This window comes from Chelonoidis abingdonii, chromosome 8, assembly GCF_003597395.2.
Source record: "Chelonoidis abingdonii isolate Lonesome George chromosome 8, CheloAbing_2.0, whole genome shotgun sequence".
NCBI classification, from domain to species: domain Eukaryota; kingdom Metazoa; phylum Chordata; order Testudines; family Testudinidae; genus Chelonoidis; species Chelonoidis abingdonii.
Genome location: NC_133776.1, coordinates 22,268,960 through 22,283,635, shown reverse-complemented (window position 1 = coordinate 22,283,635; position 14,676 = coordinate 22,268,960). Strand labels below are relative to the sequence as shown.

At 39.9% G+C, this 14,676-nt stretch overlaps 1 protein-coding gene across 2 annotated transcripts in view; it reads right to left on the bottom strand.

Annotated features, from left to right (window-relative positions):
- Positions 1-14,676, bottom strand: part of PPM1L (protein phosphatase, Mg2+/Mn2+ dependent 1L) — a 180,095-nt gene that overhangs the window by 12,548 nt on the left and 152,871 nt on the right. For both annotated transcript variants that reach the window (XM_032778174.2, XM_075068415.1), the window contains exon 3: positions 371-532. In XM_032778174.2, the coding sequence (XP_032634065.1) occupies positions 371-532 (162 nt within the window). The remainder of the gene's footprint in view (positions 1-370; positions 533-14,676) is intronic.

Genomic DNA, 14,676 nt, shown 5'->3' with positions numbered 1-14,676 from the left:
AAGCTTGCACTGCTGCTGCCACTGATTGACCTATCTGTGGAAGTAAGCAACCGGGTGCATTGGATAGGACACTCAATGGAATATCAGGAGACTTGGGAGCTATTGCCAGCTTTGCCACTGACTTGCTAAGGAATCCTGGACAAATCGCTGACTCTGCGTCTGTTTCCCCATGTGCACTTTGAGATCTATGGCTGAGAAGTGCTATATAAGTGCTCAATATTCTATACCATGGAAATGTCATTCTCCAAGATGTCAACTTGGCAAACTTTCAGGAGCATACATACATGAAAAAAATAATTGTCTATTATCTACAGAATAAGTCATTAAAGAATGCCTTATTTGAATTGACAAGACAAGTTTATAATCTTACCAGCTCTTTTAATCCTCTTTCTCTCCTTCAGTTGATAGGGTTTGTGATCATGTGACAAAGGGATGGCATTTCCATCCTTATCACATAGGACTCCCCGTGAATCACCAACATTGGCCACTGTAAGTTCTTTATCTGACAGCAATGCAATCAAACAGGTAGTACCTGAAAAAGAAGGGGGAGAAAAAGAGGCAAGACAATGAAATAAACATCACCACTAGTTACACTGCAGTTTCCTCCCTTGTTATCTGTACTCAGCAGCCATAGGGAACAGTAGCAACACATGTATCTGACTGAAACATCTAGTACTTTGATGACAATCTATTTAATGGGATTGATCAAATGTGACAGTCCATTTTGTCTAACAATATTTTTAGTCTATCAGATTTTAACTCTGATGTACTGGGAGAATGACCCTGTAATCCCAGCCTAGCATCTCTCATCTGCTTTGTCGTTTAGACATGTTTAAAATGACTCTATATCATAAACCTGCTTGGAAACAGAAACTTCTTCAAGGATATCGCTTGTATATTTCTCTCATTGGATGATGGGTAAAATCGCTGTTAAAAATAAGGTGTCTGTTGCTCAGATCTGATAAAATTCACTAGCAGGAGAATGTGCTCCAAATTAAGAAAGGCAGAGAGAAGTTGGGATGGCGGAAATTGGTTCCCAGTTTAGGCCTGATAGCTGTCTTCTCTTGCTGGTCAAGGAAAGTAATAGAGAAAAGTTCTCCCAGCACAACAGCCAGTAACAGCCTTACTGAATGGCAGCTACTACTTAAAAAAACCTGCATTCATAAAATAAATCTGGTCGAAGTAGGACCCTCTGGGTGCCTTTACTGAAAGAACAGGTGTCAAACTGGGAGCTTTTGTACATCTGGCCATGCCAACCCTCAGCATTAGATGTAAATAGGTTGTACATCCTCTGCAGAGAGCTATCAGGGTATGAAGTATGATTTAAGATAGTGGTAAGGGCGAACTTCAGGATATGTTGCACTGTATATTCGATGACAAGACAAGAGCAAAGTGGCTAAGGTCACTGTTAGTAAATAAGAGATTTGAAGGATATAGTATGTTGGTTGTTGTATCAAATAAATAAGGATACCTAGGTATTGGGGCTCATTTGTCCATTCAGTAGAAATTAAAATGAAAAAAGGCCAAGTTTAATCAAGCCACTGTTTCATGTTTTCCATTTGATGAACTTGATTTTATGTATAAAGTTTTATATACACATTGTATCTTGTATTAGTTTGAGGAAGGCAAAAGCCAGATATAAAGTCAAACTGAAATCATTGTGTGGACCTGGAAGCCCAGACGAGTTATCTATATGAAAATATGAAGTTTTGTAACAAAAGGTAACTTCAAAATTGTCATTACATTAATGCTTATTGCTTATGGATCACACTTCCACCTGGACAAGATGGTATAAATGCTCCAAAACACTTAAGAGTCACAGAAATAAAACAAGAATTTGAGTTTATAAAAAGAGCCTGCAAAATAAATAAAAATGAACAACAGTTTGCAGTCATGAACCCCACAACCTAGCTGTGAGCTAGGTAAATATTATATAATCCATTTTTGCACTGTTGCACTTTCAGTTTGGTTTGCACTATTTATTTAAAGGGTTGCTTTTTGTTGCTTAGTCAGATTGTTTTGGTAAATGTATTTTCAAACAAAAAGCAATTGTTAGTTATCCATCAGTTCAATTCAAACCTTATTTCTGGGCTTTGTTACTGTTTCATAATAAAAACCGTTTATAATCCATTTTAGTCTATTATGATTCATCATTGCATGTAATATAAAATCCTTTAAATACAGCTAAAATAATCATACAGTTTTACAAAAATATATAATTTCCCACTTGCACCATCCATAAGTAATACTGCACTGCTCACAATCTACCCCCATCTTTCCCTCCACAGATTAGCATGTTCAAGATAGAGACTCAAAATACAAACAATAGGAATCCTAAACAATATTCTGCAGGGTGTGAGAGTTCTTTATGGGGCACGTTGCTGGCTGCTCAAATCACCAAGCCTCTGTGCCCTATGCTCCCACCCATTGTTAAGGCTTTCTCCTTTAGTCTCACAAATATTGGGCAGAGCACAGACTGCAGCTATAATTGTCGGGATGTTTTTTTCTGTTGCTTCCAAATGATTGCATAAGCAGCACCATTTGCCTTTCAAACAGCTCAAAGAACACTCAACCTCCATTCTGCAGCTACTCAGGTGATAGTTAAAATGTTCCTTCCTTCTGTCCAAGCAGCCTGTGAATCAATTCATTAATCAGGGCACCAGAGGATAAGTGGGGTCTCCTGGAGTACTGGACCATCCTCTACATCATTAATGTCCACAGTGGGCACTGGGGCAAACAGTCCTTTCTCCATTAATTTAAATTAAACGGAGTTCCAAAAGATCCTTGCATTGCGGACCCTGCCAGACCACCCAACATTTATGTTTGTAAGCCTCCCAGGGTGGACCACCAGTCTTTGGAGAAGGATGGAGAAACACCCCTTTCTATTTATAAATTCTCTGCTGTGATCCTACCGAGTGTGTGTGTGGGGGGGTGGGGGAATGATAGGCACCTGGGTGCCATCAATTGCCTCTATACAGTTTGGGAACCCTATGCATGCAAAGCCATCAATAATCGACTTAGCATTACCCAGCTTTACAACCCAGCTAAACAGTACCTTATCTCCACTAGAGCTGCAGCTTCAGGGCAGGTTCTGAACAAATCTTAAGAAAAGATGGCCCTCCCCCATTCTGAAATTCTCTCACTACTGCTGGTCACCCCAGGTCTGCAAAACAATCCTCCCCCACCTATCCATGCTGGTTTGCTGGGCCTAGAAACAGTTCTGAATGCTGTGTAGCTGAATCAGGAACCGGTCCTTTAGTTCCAACAGTTCAGTGTCCTCATCCTGCTGCAACAGCTTTGTAGGGTTCTCCTGCTGCTGCTGTTGAATATTCCCCTGCACCCAGCACCATCTCTTTAGTGCTGCAGTGGGCAAGGTCTAGTGCCAAATGTATTCAGTTTTGAAAGCTGTAATACAGTGAAGGAGCCACTGCATATTCGTGCTAGTCACCATGACAGTGCAGTGCATTTCTGGGTACATGCTGGCACACAGCAATTCAAAAATGGTACTAGCCTACATAAAAGGAAGCAGGGGATGGAAACAGCAGAAACATTTCTTTTACATAGTTTGAACCTACCTGGCTTCCCCTTTGCATCCCACAATTCACAGCAAAAAAATCTCATGCTGCACTCTGTTCAGCCGCAAAGCAAAGGACCACAGTATACTCCTGAGAATGTAACTCCCTCTCACTTCACAGCAAACTGCCATCGTGTGTTCACACAATGCAAACTGAAAACGGGACAGGTGCCTCACCTGCATGCTATTGGTGCAATTTACCATTAAACCCCCCCCCCCCCCCCATCTGAACATACTTTAACTTTCATGCTGTCACTGAAAACAAAGAACTAGGAATCGTTAGAAATAAATAATACAAGCATGTTATTATGGGGTATCAGAGGGAACAATGATGGTAAACATTTTGGAGGTGTATCCATTGTTTCTGTTCCTGCATTTCTGTCCCTTTTCCCTAAACTCCTTAGTCTCTTGAAATTGGAGGTCAGAAAACGCCCCCAAACTGATATCTTGTAAATCATCCTAACTACAAAACATACTGTCTGCATGACAATTGTTGATAATCCCTTCCCTACTTTCCTTTCTGCACTATTTCACTATAGCTGGCAAGGATATACGCCTCTCTTCTAGACACCTATTGTGTTTTCATCTCTGGACAATATGACAAATACTCATGTACTAGCAAGTTCTGTTTCAGGCAAGATATATTTTACAGAATACTTCCAGACAAACTGCTCTGTGTAAAGAGAATATCCTTGAATTACTGAATAGTATTTACCTATTTCAGATGCCTATGACATTATAAACACATCAGAAGAAGATTTTTAGTACAATGATTTATTAATATAAATAAAATTACTCCAGCAAAAACTAACAATGAAAAAATAGCAGATAAACATTAAAACATCACTGAACAAACCAGCTTTTCTGAGAGAGAGAAGCATGTTCTTGGGGTTTGCTTTAATTCTTGATGAAAGGCCCTATTGTACTGTTAACTGAAAATCAGCAAGCAAAATTTCCAATGGACCTGGCAGGAAAAGCTTTGCTACTTCAAGCCTTCCACAATTCGTGCTTCATAAATTGCTGGAGAGAGTGATTATATGGCTAGAACACCCATCAAAACAAATGCCAACAATGTAAATCGCCAGTAGGGAACCCAGAGATGCAACAAAGAAATATAGGAAGGCATGGCTATCCACCATCATCATCAGGCCCAGGATTCTTAATATTCCTCATCCACTCACACAAGTGATAGTGGTCAATACTGATGTGTCATCCCAGTTCCATCATCTTTTTTAAAACTGAAATGTTATTCATTTCCAATATTTAATTGATACAGAGTACAAAAGCTGCACAAAACTGAAACCAACAAAGAAAACACATTCTGTTTTTTCTTCTTTTCCATCACTACAATATATTGATGGTCATATACATTTGAACTCTAGCTTTTTAAAAATATTGCCCTGCTTTAGAAGACTTTAGACTTGCTATCACAATTTAATGAATATTTTAAAGGAGCAAGCAAGCAAACAAGCCTTTTTCAATGTTCATTTACATAGTTCCAAAGAAAGTTACTGACATTTAGCTGAGACTATGGAGTACTGCTGAAATTAATTTAGTTTCACATCAACACAATCCATACTCCAGTATAATTTAACAGTAAATAAAATTAAATTCCATGGTTGCTTTTTTTTTTTTTTAACCTAGGTCAAAAAAGTACAAGGTGAATTTTCACCTGTTAGCTAATTTATATCTGATTATTCATAACAGTGAGGTTTTTACCATGTCACATAATAGAGACTAACAGGGCAAAATAGCATTAGCTGGGAAAACACAGGGATGGGCGGTATCCAAAATCTTTCATAACTTTTCTGACATGTATTTATTTACCTACATTAGAAGAAGTATGGTGCATAAAGCGATCTTGATAAAAATGGAACTCAGAAAATACAAACCACTTCTACAGCATGTATATACCCATCCTTATGTGGATCACAAGAAAATAGATAAACCAAACTCTCACAGAAATGGAGTAGGCAAATCAGGAGGGCTGCACATAGGAGAAGCACACCTACAATTATGGAATTTGCCTGTAGCTTCTAGGACTATTTAAGATAGATAGCTAATGATGCAGAACCACTATGCAGCCAAAAGGAAGGAGGTGGAGGGGAACAGCTACTCTACATAACATGTTCCATGGAGAAACAACATAGAACATAAAGCCCATATGTTACTGCTGCACTGTGATCATATGTGGCCAGTTAGTAGCAGGGAAGCCGCTTCTTGTGAGCAGAGGGCAACAGGATGATCTAGCCATACTGCCAGTGCCAGGGAGGGGACTGTGGGAGCTGCATGGAGCTGGTAGGTGGGTTATATAAGATGGAGTTCTGCAAGAAGTTCCTGATGGCATGTCCTACAGATGTTGGTCTCGTGGGAATTTGAGATCATAGATTTAGCAATGCTAGCAAGCCTGCTTCACCAAGGGCTCATATCATGGCTTCTCAGGAGTACATGGAGTGCTTTCAAAGCAGGATCTCCCCACCTGAATCTTTTTAAACAAAGATTTGAAATCAAAGATTCAGAGAATTCATCAAACTAGAAGTCCTGTGTATCCAACTATTAGCAGTGACTTCAGGCTTCTGTGCCTTAACTTCTGCAGAGATGATTTAGGATTTTAGCCTATGTTCTGGGGGTTTTAAATCTAAATCCTTATAATGTCAGTGACTTGCTGTGTGGTTGTCCATATCAGGAATTACAGTGTTTCAGTGTTGCAATCCCTGTGTTCATACGTGATAATGTCATGACCGGTATAAGTAAAATATTCTGTTTAGATGCGCTGTATGGATTCTCAAGGATGACTTTTAAAATAAGGGTCTGCTCTGCACAGCTTCAATGTGGAAATATTTTTCACTATACAGTTGGTTATATAATTTTTTTGCAGCTGACTGAAAGGTTATAAAACTAAGTGGGAACAGCTTCCAGTTTGTTGCTAAGAAAAAAATATTAATTTTAGTATGATGAGACGCACAGTCAGGAAAGTAACTAAAGTACTTTCCTCATGGATTGTATTTTCTAAATGGACAAGCTACCTAATTCTCAATTACTGAGGGACAATCTCCACGCATTGTTATATTTTGCTTTCCACAACCAAATCTCTGTACAACTTTTCATGAATTATGTACCTGAGTATTCGGATTCTCATATCTAAACTGTACTGTTAAATCTATTCACCTAAATTTGGGTTATTGCTGATTATGTATTCTATGTATCATATGACTTTAAAAACAAACTTTGTATTTGTGGATAATCTAAGCACTGTACCCGGATGTACAGACACTCTTTTCTCAAACTATGTACTATATAATTTTTTAAACAGTTTTAATAACATTTTTGAGGGTTCACCTAATTACAGTATATATAGAGAAGCCTCTCTTATGCAAAAACCCAAGGAGCCAACAAAAATCAGTTGCCTGTCAGGAACATTCTTTAACCAAAAGTCAAACAAAATTGTACTGAAATCACTGAGTTTATTTAAAATGGACACATTAAAAGGGCCAGTTGTAATCTACGGGATTGAGCACCATGCAACCTATACTCTATTACCAACTCTGCCATATGCTCACCTCACAGCTTCAACTTATCTGATCTTATCTGTATCAGGTATGAAAAATTTCCCACAAGTGCAGCTGCATTGGTGGTAGTAATGCTGATAGCACTAACACAGACAAGGCACCAGTGGCTACTAGTGTTATTATGTTGTATTGACCTGATCTAAGCAGATTTAGAGGACTGTGATTTAAACACCAGCACTTCTGAGAGCACTGTCTGTACTAGCATTTCTATCATTACTTACCACCAATGGAGATACACCAGTAACAACAATGGTGGGAACTTTTTTTTAAAAGCCTAGTAGGTATAGAGTCTTAATGATTCATTTACCTCTATTTGTAAATTAGGGATGATGATCCTTACTCATATTTGTGAAGTTATCTGAGATCTATGAATAAGTGTTCCTGTTAAATATTACTATTATCAGTATTACTGCTTAAGATGACAGGGATTTGCCAGCTGGAGCTAGCCCTTAGTATAGGATAAGATTGCTACCTTTCAGGACCCTGGGTAGCAAGCCTGTTAGTCTGCAGTCCAGAATGAAGGATGCAAACTATTTTGGCACAGTGCAGTTGTTCATTCAAACTAAAAAACAACGTGCAGCAAGTTTGAGGTCACTGAATTCTCTGCCTGAACAACAGTTTATCAGTTTTTCAATTGCACAAAGCTCCTTCTGAATAAGAAAATTAAGGCAGGCGATTACACCCTCATGTGCCCTCATTTACTTCCTGTGACAGAGGTACAAGTAAGTAAGTAAAGTGCTGTCAGACTGCAGGGATCTAGAGAGTCCTGAAATCTGCTGACTGCCTTTTTGGATATGCTTCTAAGACCTAACAAAACATATCCTTTAACATTTTTTAAAGCTTTGTTTTCAAGCCAAATATGGTGGAGCAAAGGTAAAGGTCAAATAACCCATCTGAACTGAAAATAAAGCTGAAAAGGACTCATTGCATCTCAGGGGTGAAATCCAAAATAGCAACCAGATGTAACAGGACTCACAAACAGTACAACAGCTGGTATTATCTGTACATTTGCCACACTTTTACAATTATTATTACTTTCAGAGTTTCTAGAGTAACACTGGAAAGATATAGTAATTGAAAGGTGAGTGAATAGCATAAAACCTCAGTTTTTAACCTTAGTTGCCTTCTTATTTTGACATTTGGAACAGACTCCGTTGTCTATCATGTGAACAAATTTGTCTTGATGCTCAGCAAATATCCTTCCCCTTTTCTAGTGATGCTAACAGAACATATATTTTTTACCATTGACTATGTAAATAAGGTAAAAATGAATACCATCAGGTGTACAGAAACCTGAAGAATGTACAGGTAAGAAAAATATTACAGATGACACTCTGGAGATCAAGATATTTACAAAGAAAAATATTTCATAAACGTAATTTTTGTTTAGCATTTGTAATTATGGATGTAACTATTAATATAGCCTTACGGTATATATGTGCTACGTGAGCATGAGAGAAAAGACCTGAAGACAGGATATAATTTCCAATTTGATTTATGAAAGTTCAGTAGTTTCAATCTTTACCACATTGCCTGAATGATGGCTGAGTTAGCACTGAATCCCTGACCTCACTATGCACCCTGTCATTGCATGAGAAAGCAAACTTATTTTACTTTGTTTTCTTTTCCATCTATTTTATTTCATTCGTTTAACCTTGTATAGAGGTAGAAAACATTGTGCTCATCAGCTGCATCCAGATTTAATGCAACTGCACAGTGGAAAATTCCCAACATAAAGGGTCAGAAATTGAGAACATGTTTTATTAGTTCCTAGTTACAACCAGCTGTGCAGTTTAAAAAGAAATCACCAGGAAATTGAAACCCTGTAGTATACCAGCTGCACAGACAATTTTTTTTAATGGAATAAGATTTCTACAATTAGAATTTAGAGTTAAAAGTGCAAATGGTAAAAGTCAAGGATGCACTGACTCTACTGGGTTTTACATAATTATTTTGTCTAAAGAAGAAAAATTAATCAGAAAATAAGAGAAACCTGGTTAAAAGAAATTACATAGTACAGGCAAGATCCAACTCTCTTTACAGTCCATTGAAGGATTCCCATTTACTTCCTTGGGAGCTCGATATGACCTTATATGGGTCTACAAAGTATGTCAAGATATTTGCAACTGGATACAATGCTTTCCATCTTCATCAGGTCATTGGTTCAGTCTCACTCTGATGAATAATCATTGCCAGCTGAAGCCTGTTCAGTGGGCTATGAAAAATTAGTTGGTGTTGTAAGTCCAGTATCTATTGGACAAACATCCACACAGTTAAATAAATAGAATCAACCACCAGTCACAACTGGCACAGTGATCAGTGGTCTCAGCAGAAGGGCTACGGTTTGACTGATTCTGTAGATTTCCTCTCAGGACTAGGTTCAGCTTTAGGCATTGTATTTTAGAGGAAAAATGCAAAGAATTGTGCACCAGTGACCTTTCTTGGGAACAAAGTCCTTTTTTTAAAGCACAGAAGTTATATACCCCATTTATATATTTCTTTGCACTGCCACTGCCTGGGTTCTAGGACTTCTATGGCTAAAAAAGAGGACTTTATTCACAATGTATGTCCATGTAGTTTTTTTCATGGACACTATATTCACCTTGTAAAGAAAAATACTGACAAACTAAGACCTTATTTTGTTGATATGGCAACTAATGTTCCATAAATTACTATAATCAAAGAAATATTATTGAACAGTTTGCTTTATATTCCCTTTATTGATGCTCTGAACAGTCCTTTTAATTTCCAAATCTGCCGAGGAGGAGCAGCATCAGCACCCACCATTATTTCATTGAGGTGAAAAAAAATTAACAAAAAAAGAGAGAAAACGAAATTGGGCCATATGGGAAAAAGAATAAAGCAGTATAAGATTGACATAGATAAATATGGAGAAGAGCACAGACTGAATCTAAAAATAGTTGAAGGTGCCCCCCTCTTGCTAACAGGATTTCACGTTTGGATATATTCCCTGAAGGATGTTATGAGGGGAGCTAAGAGATGATGTAGCTGATGCAGGCAGAAAGGGACAAAGTGGAGGTCCGGGACCAACATCTATAAACAGAAGTAATTCCGAAGGCTGAATTCAAAAGAAGCAGCGAAGGACTGGAACTTAGTGAATAACAACGTGGACAAGGCGAACACACATTGACAATCACACAACAGGGAAAGATTAAATAAGTAGATGTAAAAGGAGGACTAAGTTCTTTGGGACAGGGACTATCTTTGTTTTGTGCTAGGTGCTGTACAAACACTGAAGTCACGGATCAGGACCCTAAGGCACTACAATAATACAAATAATAACAACCACCACCACCAAGACTACAGAAACTGTGTAAGGCTGTCCAGACAGCTTTAAATATCAGCTCTTTATTTGATCTGCAGCCCTGGATCAACTTTCTCACTCCCCAAAACAGCTATTTGCTTTACTTGATCTTCACCAAATGCTGCTCTCTCTCAGATCAATGTGTTGCTGCACTTCTCCTCTCTGACCATAACCACCTTGTTGGAGAGAGACAGTGGGTGAGGTAATATCTTTTATTGGACCAACTTCTGTTGGTGAGAAAGCAAGCTTTTGAGCTTACACAGAACTCTTCTTCTGACCACAAGTGAAGATGAGCTCTGCGTAGCTTGAAAGCTTGTCTCTCTTACCAACGGAAGTTGGCCCAATAAAAGATATTACCTCACCCACCTTGTTTCTCTAATATCCTGGGACCAACACAGCTAAAATAACACTGCATACATAACCACCTAGTCTCTTTCAGCATCACCCATCACCCCCAACTTACCCTCTCAGGTCACACTTCTATGCTGACAGACTGGAAGTCATGGATGACCTCTCATTTGCTCTCAGCATTCTCCTCCCTGTGCTCTCTTCTTTCTTCCATTGATATGGTTGTTGATTTTCTCCAGATGTCATTCCTCTCCACCACTGACTCTTTTGCCTCCCTCTCATCCCTTCCACCAACCCCCAGCCTGGCTAACCTGCAATATTCACTTCCCCTGCTCCTGCCCCTCATTTTGCGGAGTGTCTCTGGTGGAAAGCCCGTGCCGTCTCCAACTTAATTGAATTCTACCTGCCTTTTCGCCACCTTTGACTCAGCCCTGAAGCCCTCCCGATCTTCTGCCTCAACTTCTCTCTGTGCACAGGATCTTGCTGATCTCTTTCAAGAGCAAAATTAACAAAATATCACATGACCATTCCCTTTCCATCAAGTTGCCTTTCCTCTTCTACAGCTGTCTCCTCCTTCCCTGTCACAGACATAGACGTTTCTTGTCTGCTCTTCTGTTCTAATGCCTCCACTTGTGTCAGTGACCCCATCCCAACCCATCTCCTCAATCTCTCACTCTCTGCTGGCTCATTCCCTTCACAGTGGAAACATTCTTTAGTCTTCTCCATCTTAAAACCCCCCCCTTGACCCCCCTTTCCTCTCCAACTACTGCCCCATCTCCCTTTCATCTCTAAGCTTATTGAGTGCACTGTCTATAACAGGAATAGGCCACCTATGGCACGGGTGCCGAAGGTGGCACACAAGTTGATTTTCAGCGGCACTCACACTGCCTGGGTCCTGGCCACTGGTCCAGGGGGCTCTGTGTTTTAATTTAATTTTAAATGAAGCTTCTTAAACATTCTGAAACCTTATTTACTTTACATACAACAATAGTTTAGTTACATATTATAGACATAGAAAAAGGCCTTCTAAAAAGGTTAAAATGTATTATTGGCACGTGAAACCTTAAATTAAAGTGAATAAATGAAGACTTGGCATACCACTTCTGAAAGGTTGCCAACCCCTGGTCTATAATCAGTCTGGAATTCCTCTCCGCCAATTCCATCCTAGACCCAATCTAGCTTCCACCCCTTGCACTCAACTGAGCAGCTCTGGCAAAGTCTCTAATGACCTCTTCATAAATAAAGCTCAGAACCAGTACTTCATCCTCATCCTCCTTGACCCGTCAGCCACATTCAACACCATCAACCATAGTCTTCTTGAAATCTTGTCCTCCCTTGACTTCTGTGACTCTGTTTTCTTCTGATTCTACCCTATATATATAATCACTCCTTTGATGCATCTTTCAGAGGATCCTCCTCATTTCCTCTCCAAATTTTTTGTGGTGATTCCATGGGGCTCTGTCCTTGGTCGTCTTCTCTTCTCCCTCCATACCTTAACTCAAGTAATCTCATCCACAAACAAACTCAACTACTAGCTTTATGCTGACAACACATAAATCTGCATCTCTTCTTCAGACCTGTCTCCGTCTGCCCAAACTAAAGTCTTGGCCCATCTGACATCTCCTCATGTCTAGCTGCCAGCACAAGCTCAACATGGCTAAAACAGAGCTTTTGGTCTTTCCTCCCAAACTCTTCTCCACACCTTCTTCTTGATTACTGTGGACACCACCACCATCTTGCCTGTCACTAAGGCCCATAACTGGGACATGGTCTTTCACTTGGAACTCTCTCCAGGTCCTCATTTCAAGGCTATGTCTAAGTCTTGTAGATTCTTTCTGCATAACATCTGTAAGATATGGCCTTTCCTATCCATCCACACAGTTTAAATGCTAATCCAGGCTCTCATCATCTCAGGTACTACAACCACCCTTTTTCTGGCCTTGACAAATGCAATCTTACCTCACTCATAACCATTCAGAATGCTTCTTCGAAGACCATTTTCCTAACCTGTCCCTTTGACCATGTCCTCTTTCTCACTGAATCCCTTCACCAGCTTCCCCCTCTCTATCATACCGAACATAAGCTGTGCTACTTCACTTTCAAGGCTCTTCATAACCTTCCCCCCCTCCCACACTTATCATTTTTCACTCACTACTGAGATATGAACTCCTGCCTCTGATTGGCCTGTGGTGGCAGCTTCCATCACCCACTTGCTGAATTTTCAAACAAGTACCTTTGTGCTTTCTCCCATGCAGATCTTTGGGGTTGGGAAGAGCTCCCCATACACCTCACAAACACCTGATTATCCTCCTTCAAATTCTTCTTTGCTATGATTCCTATAAAAATCTTGATTCTAGTTAGGCTGCTGGTGTGCTGAGACAACTGCCTACCATGCTTGCCAATACTGTCTCATTGTTTCTTGTACTTCCTTGTCAGCCTGTCTGTACCCATCTGTTGTCTCGTCTTATGCTTTGATTGCAACCTCTATGGGGCAAGGACTATCTTGATCTGTGTATGCACAGAGCCTAGCAAAATAGGGTTGTGGTCCATGACTAGGGCTCCTAAGCTCTCTGGTAATACAAATAGTAATGAGGGCAGCAAGGCAACAAGACTATAGCAACTGTGTCAAGCTGTCCAGGAGGATTTAAGTCATAGATCGTACAAAACACAGCTCTGGCCTCAAGATGGACAAGGAGATTGAAAGTACCAGGGTTAGAAGTTAAAAAAAAAAAAAAAAAAAAGCAGCACTCATTAAACCCTGCCCCCTTCCACCACAGGGAAGTTCCAGTACTGGGAATGGGTGGGGGGAACAAATCACTGAAGTTATTTTGGGAGAGGTGGCTGAATATGCGAGGATAGGACTTTTCTCAAGATTTTTCTAAAAACAAGGAGGGTTGATGGTGGGACAGTGGCCCATGGGGAAAAAATTGTTTGAGAAGAATTTCTGGGAAGTAGGGTGCTGGCAGAAGCTTTGAAAGCATGTGAAAAATACACCAGCAGCTGTTTATTATAGTGGCACAGTATGTGAAGGTTGGTAAGAGAGACAAGCTTTCAAGCTACACAGAGCTTTTTACCAGCTGCAAGGGCAAGTGATGGAAGAGGAGGGGGTGGAAAGGAGTGAGCAGGAAGGTCAGGCCTTGGGGAAGAGGTAGAGTGAGTGGGAGGCAGGGCCCCAGTTTGGGTGCCAGTGGCCCCCCACTTTTAGGGAGCTTCTGCAGCTCCTGATGAGAAGAGACAAGGCAAAAGAGAATACATCTGAGCGGTGAGAACCAGGGAGATAAATAGGAGAATAAAGATATGGAGCTAAAAGTGGAGCGGAGCATTTATATTGGTAGAGAAGGAACAAAGCATAACTTCTTAAAATGTTATCTGCATTCTAAATTAAACCAGAAAAAATGTGTCTGCTGAGCTTGAAATCTATTTAAAGTAGAGAACCTCTTTTCATGGGAAGAATCTTTTGAGGCAAATCGTTTACAGAGCTACATTTTCAACAGAATTAGGTGAAAGTTCTAAATCTGTATCAGTGGGGCATAGCCTAGAACTCCAAAACTGGTACTTGGAATAGACAGAAGCACATCTCCAGTCAAGGAAGGAAGGGATCTGTTTAAAATAAAATTATACCTTGTTGCTCTTGATGTCTGCATTCACTAGCTGGCTTTCTACTCACTTGCCCTTTGCTGTTACTTGTCTCTTTCACTGCTGTTTTCGGATGGCTAGAGGCTTAAAGAGGCAAAGCGAGAATTGCTTTTGCTCCATTGGTTGCTAAACCTGAATAATAAAAACTGCTAACACTAAATTACTATGCGTGGCTTTACTGCCACTTCAGATTCTTTATTATCATGACATACCTGAATACCCAT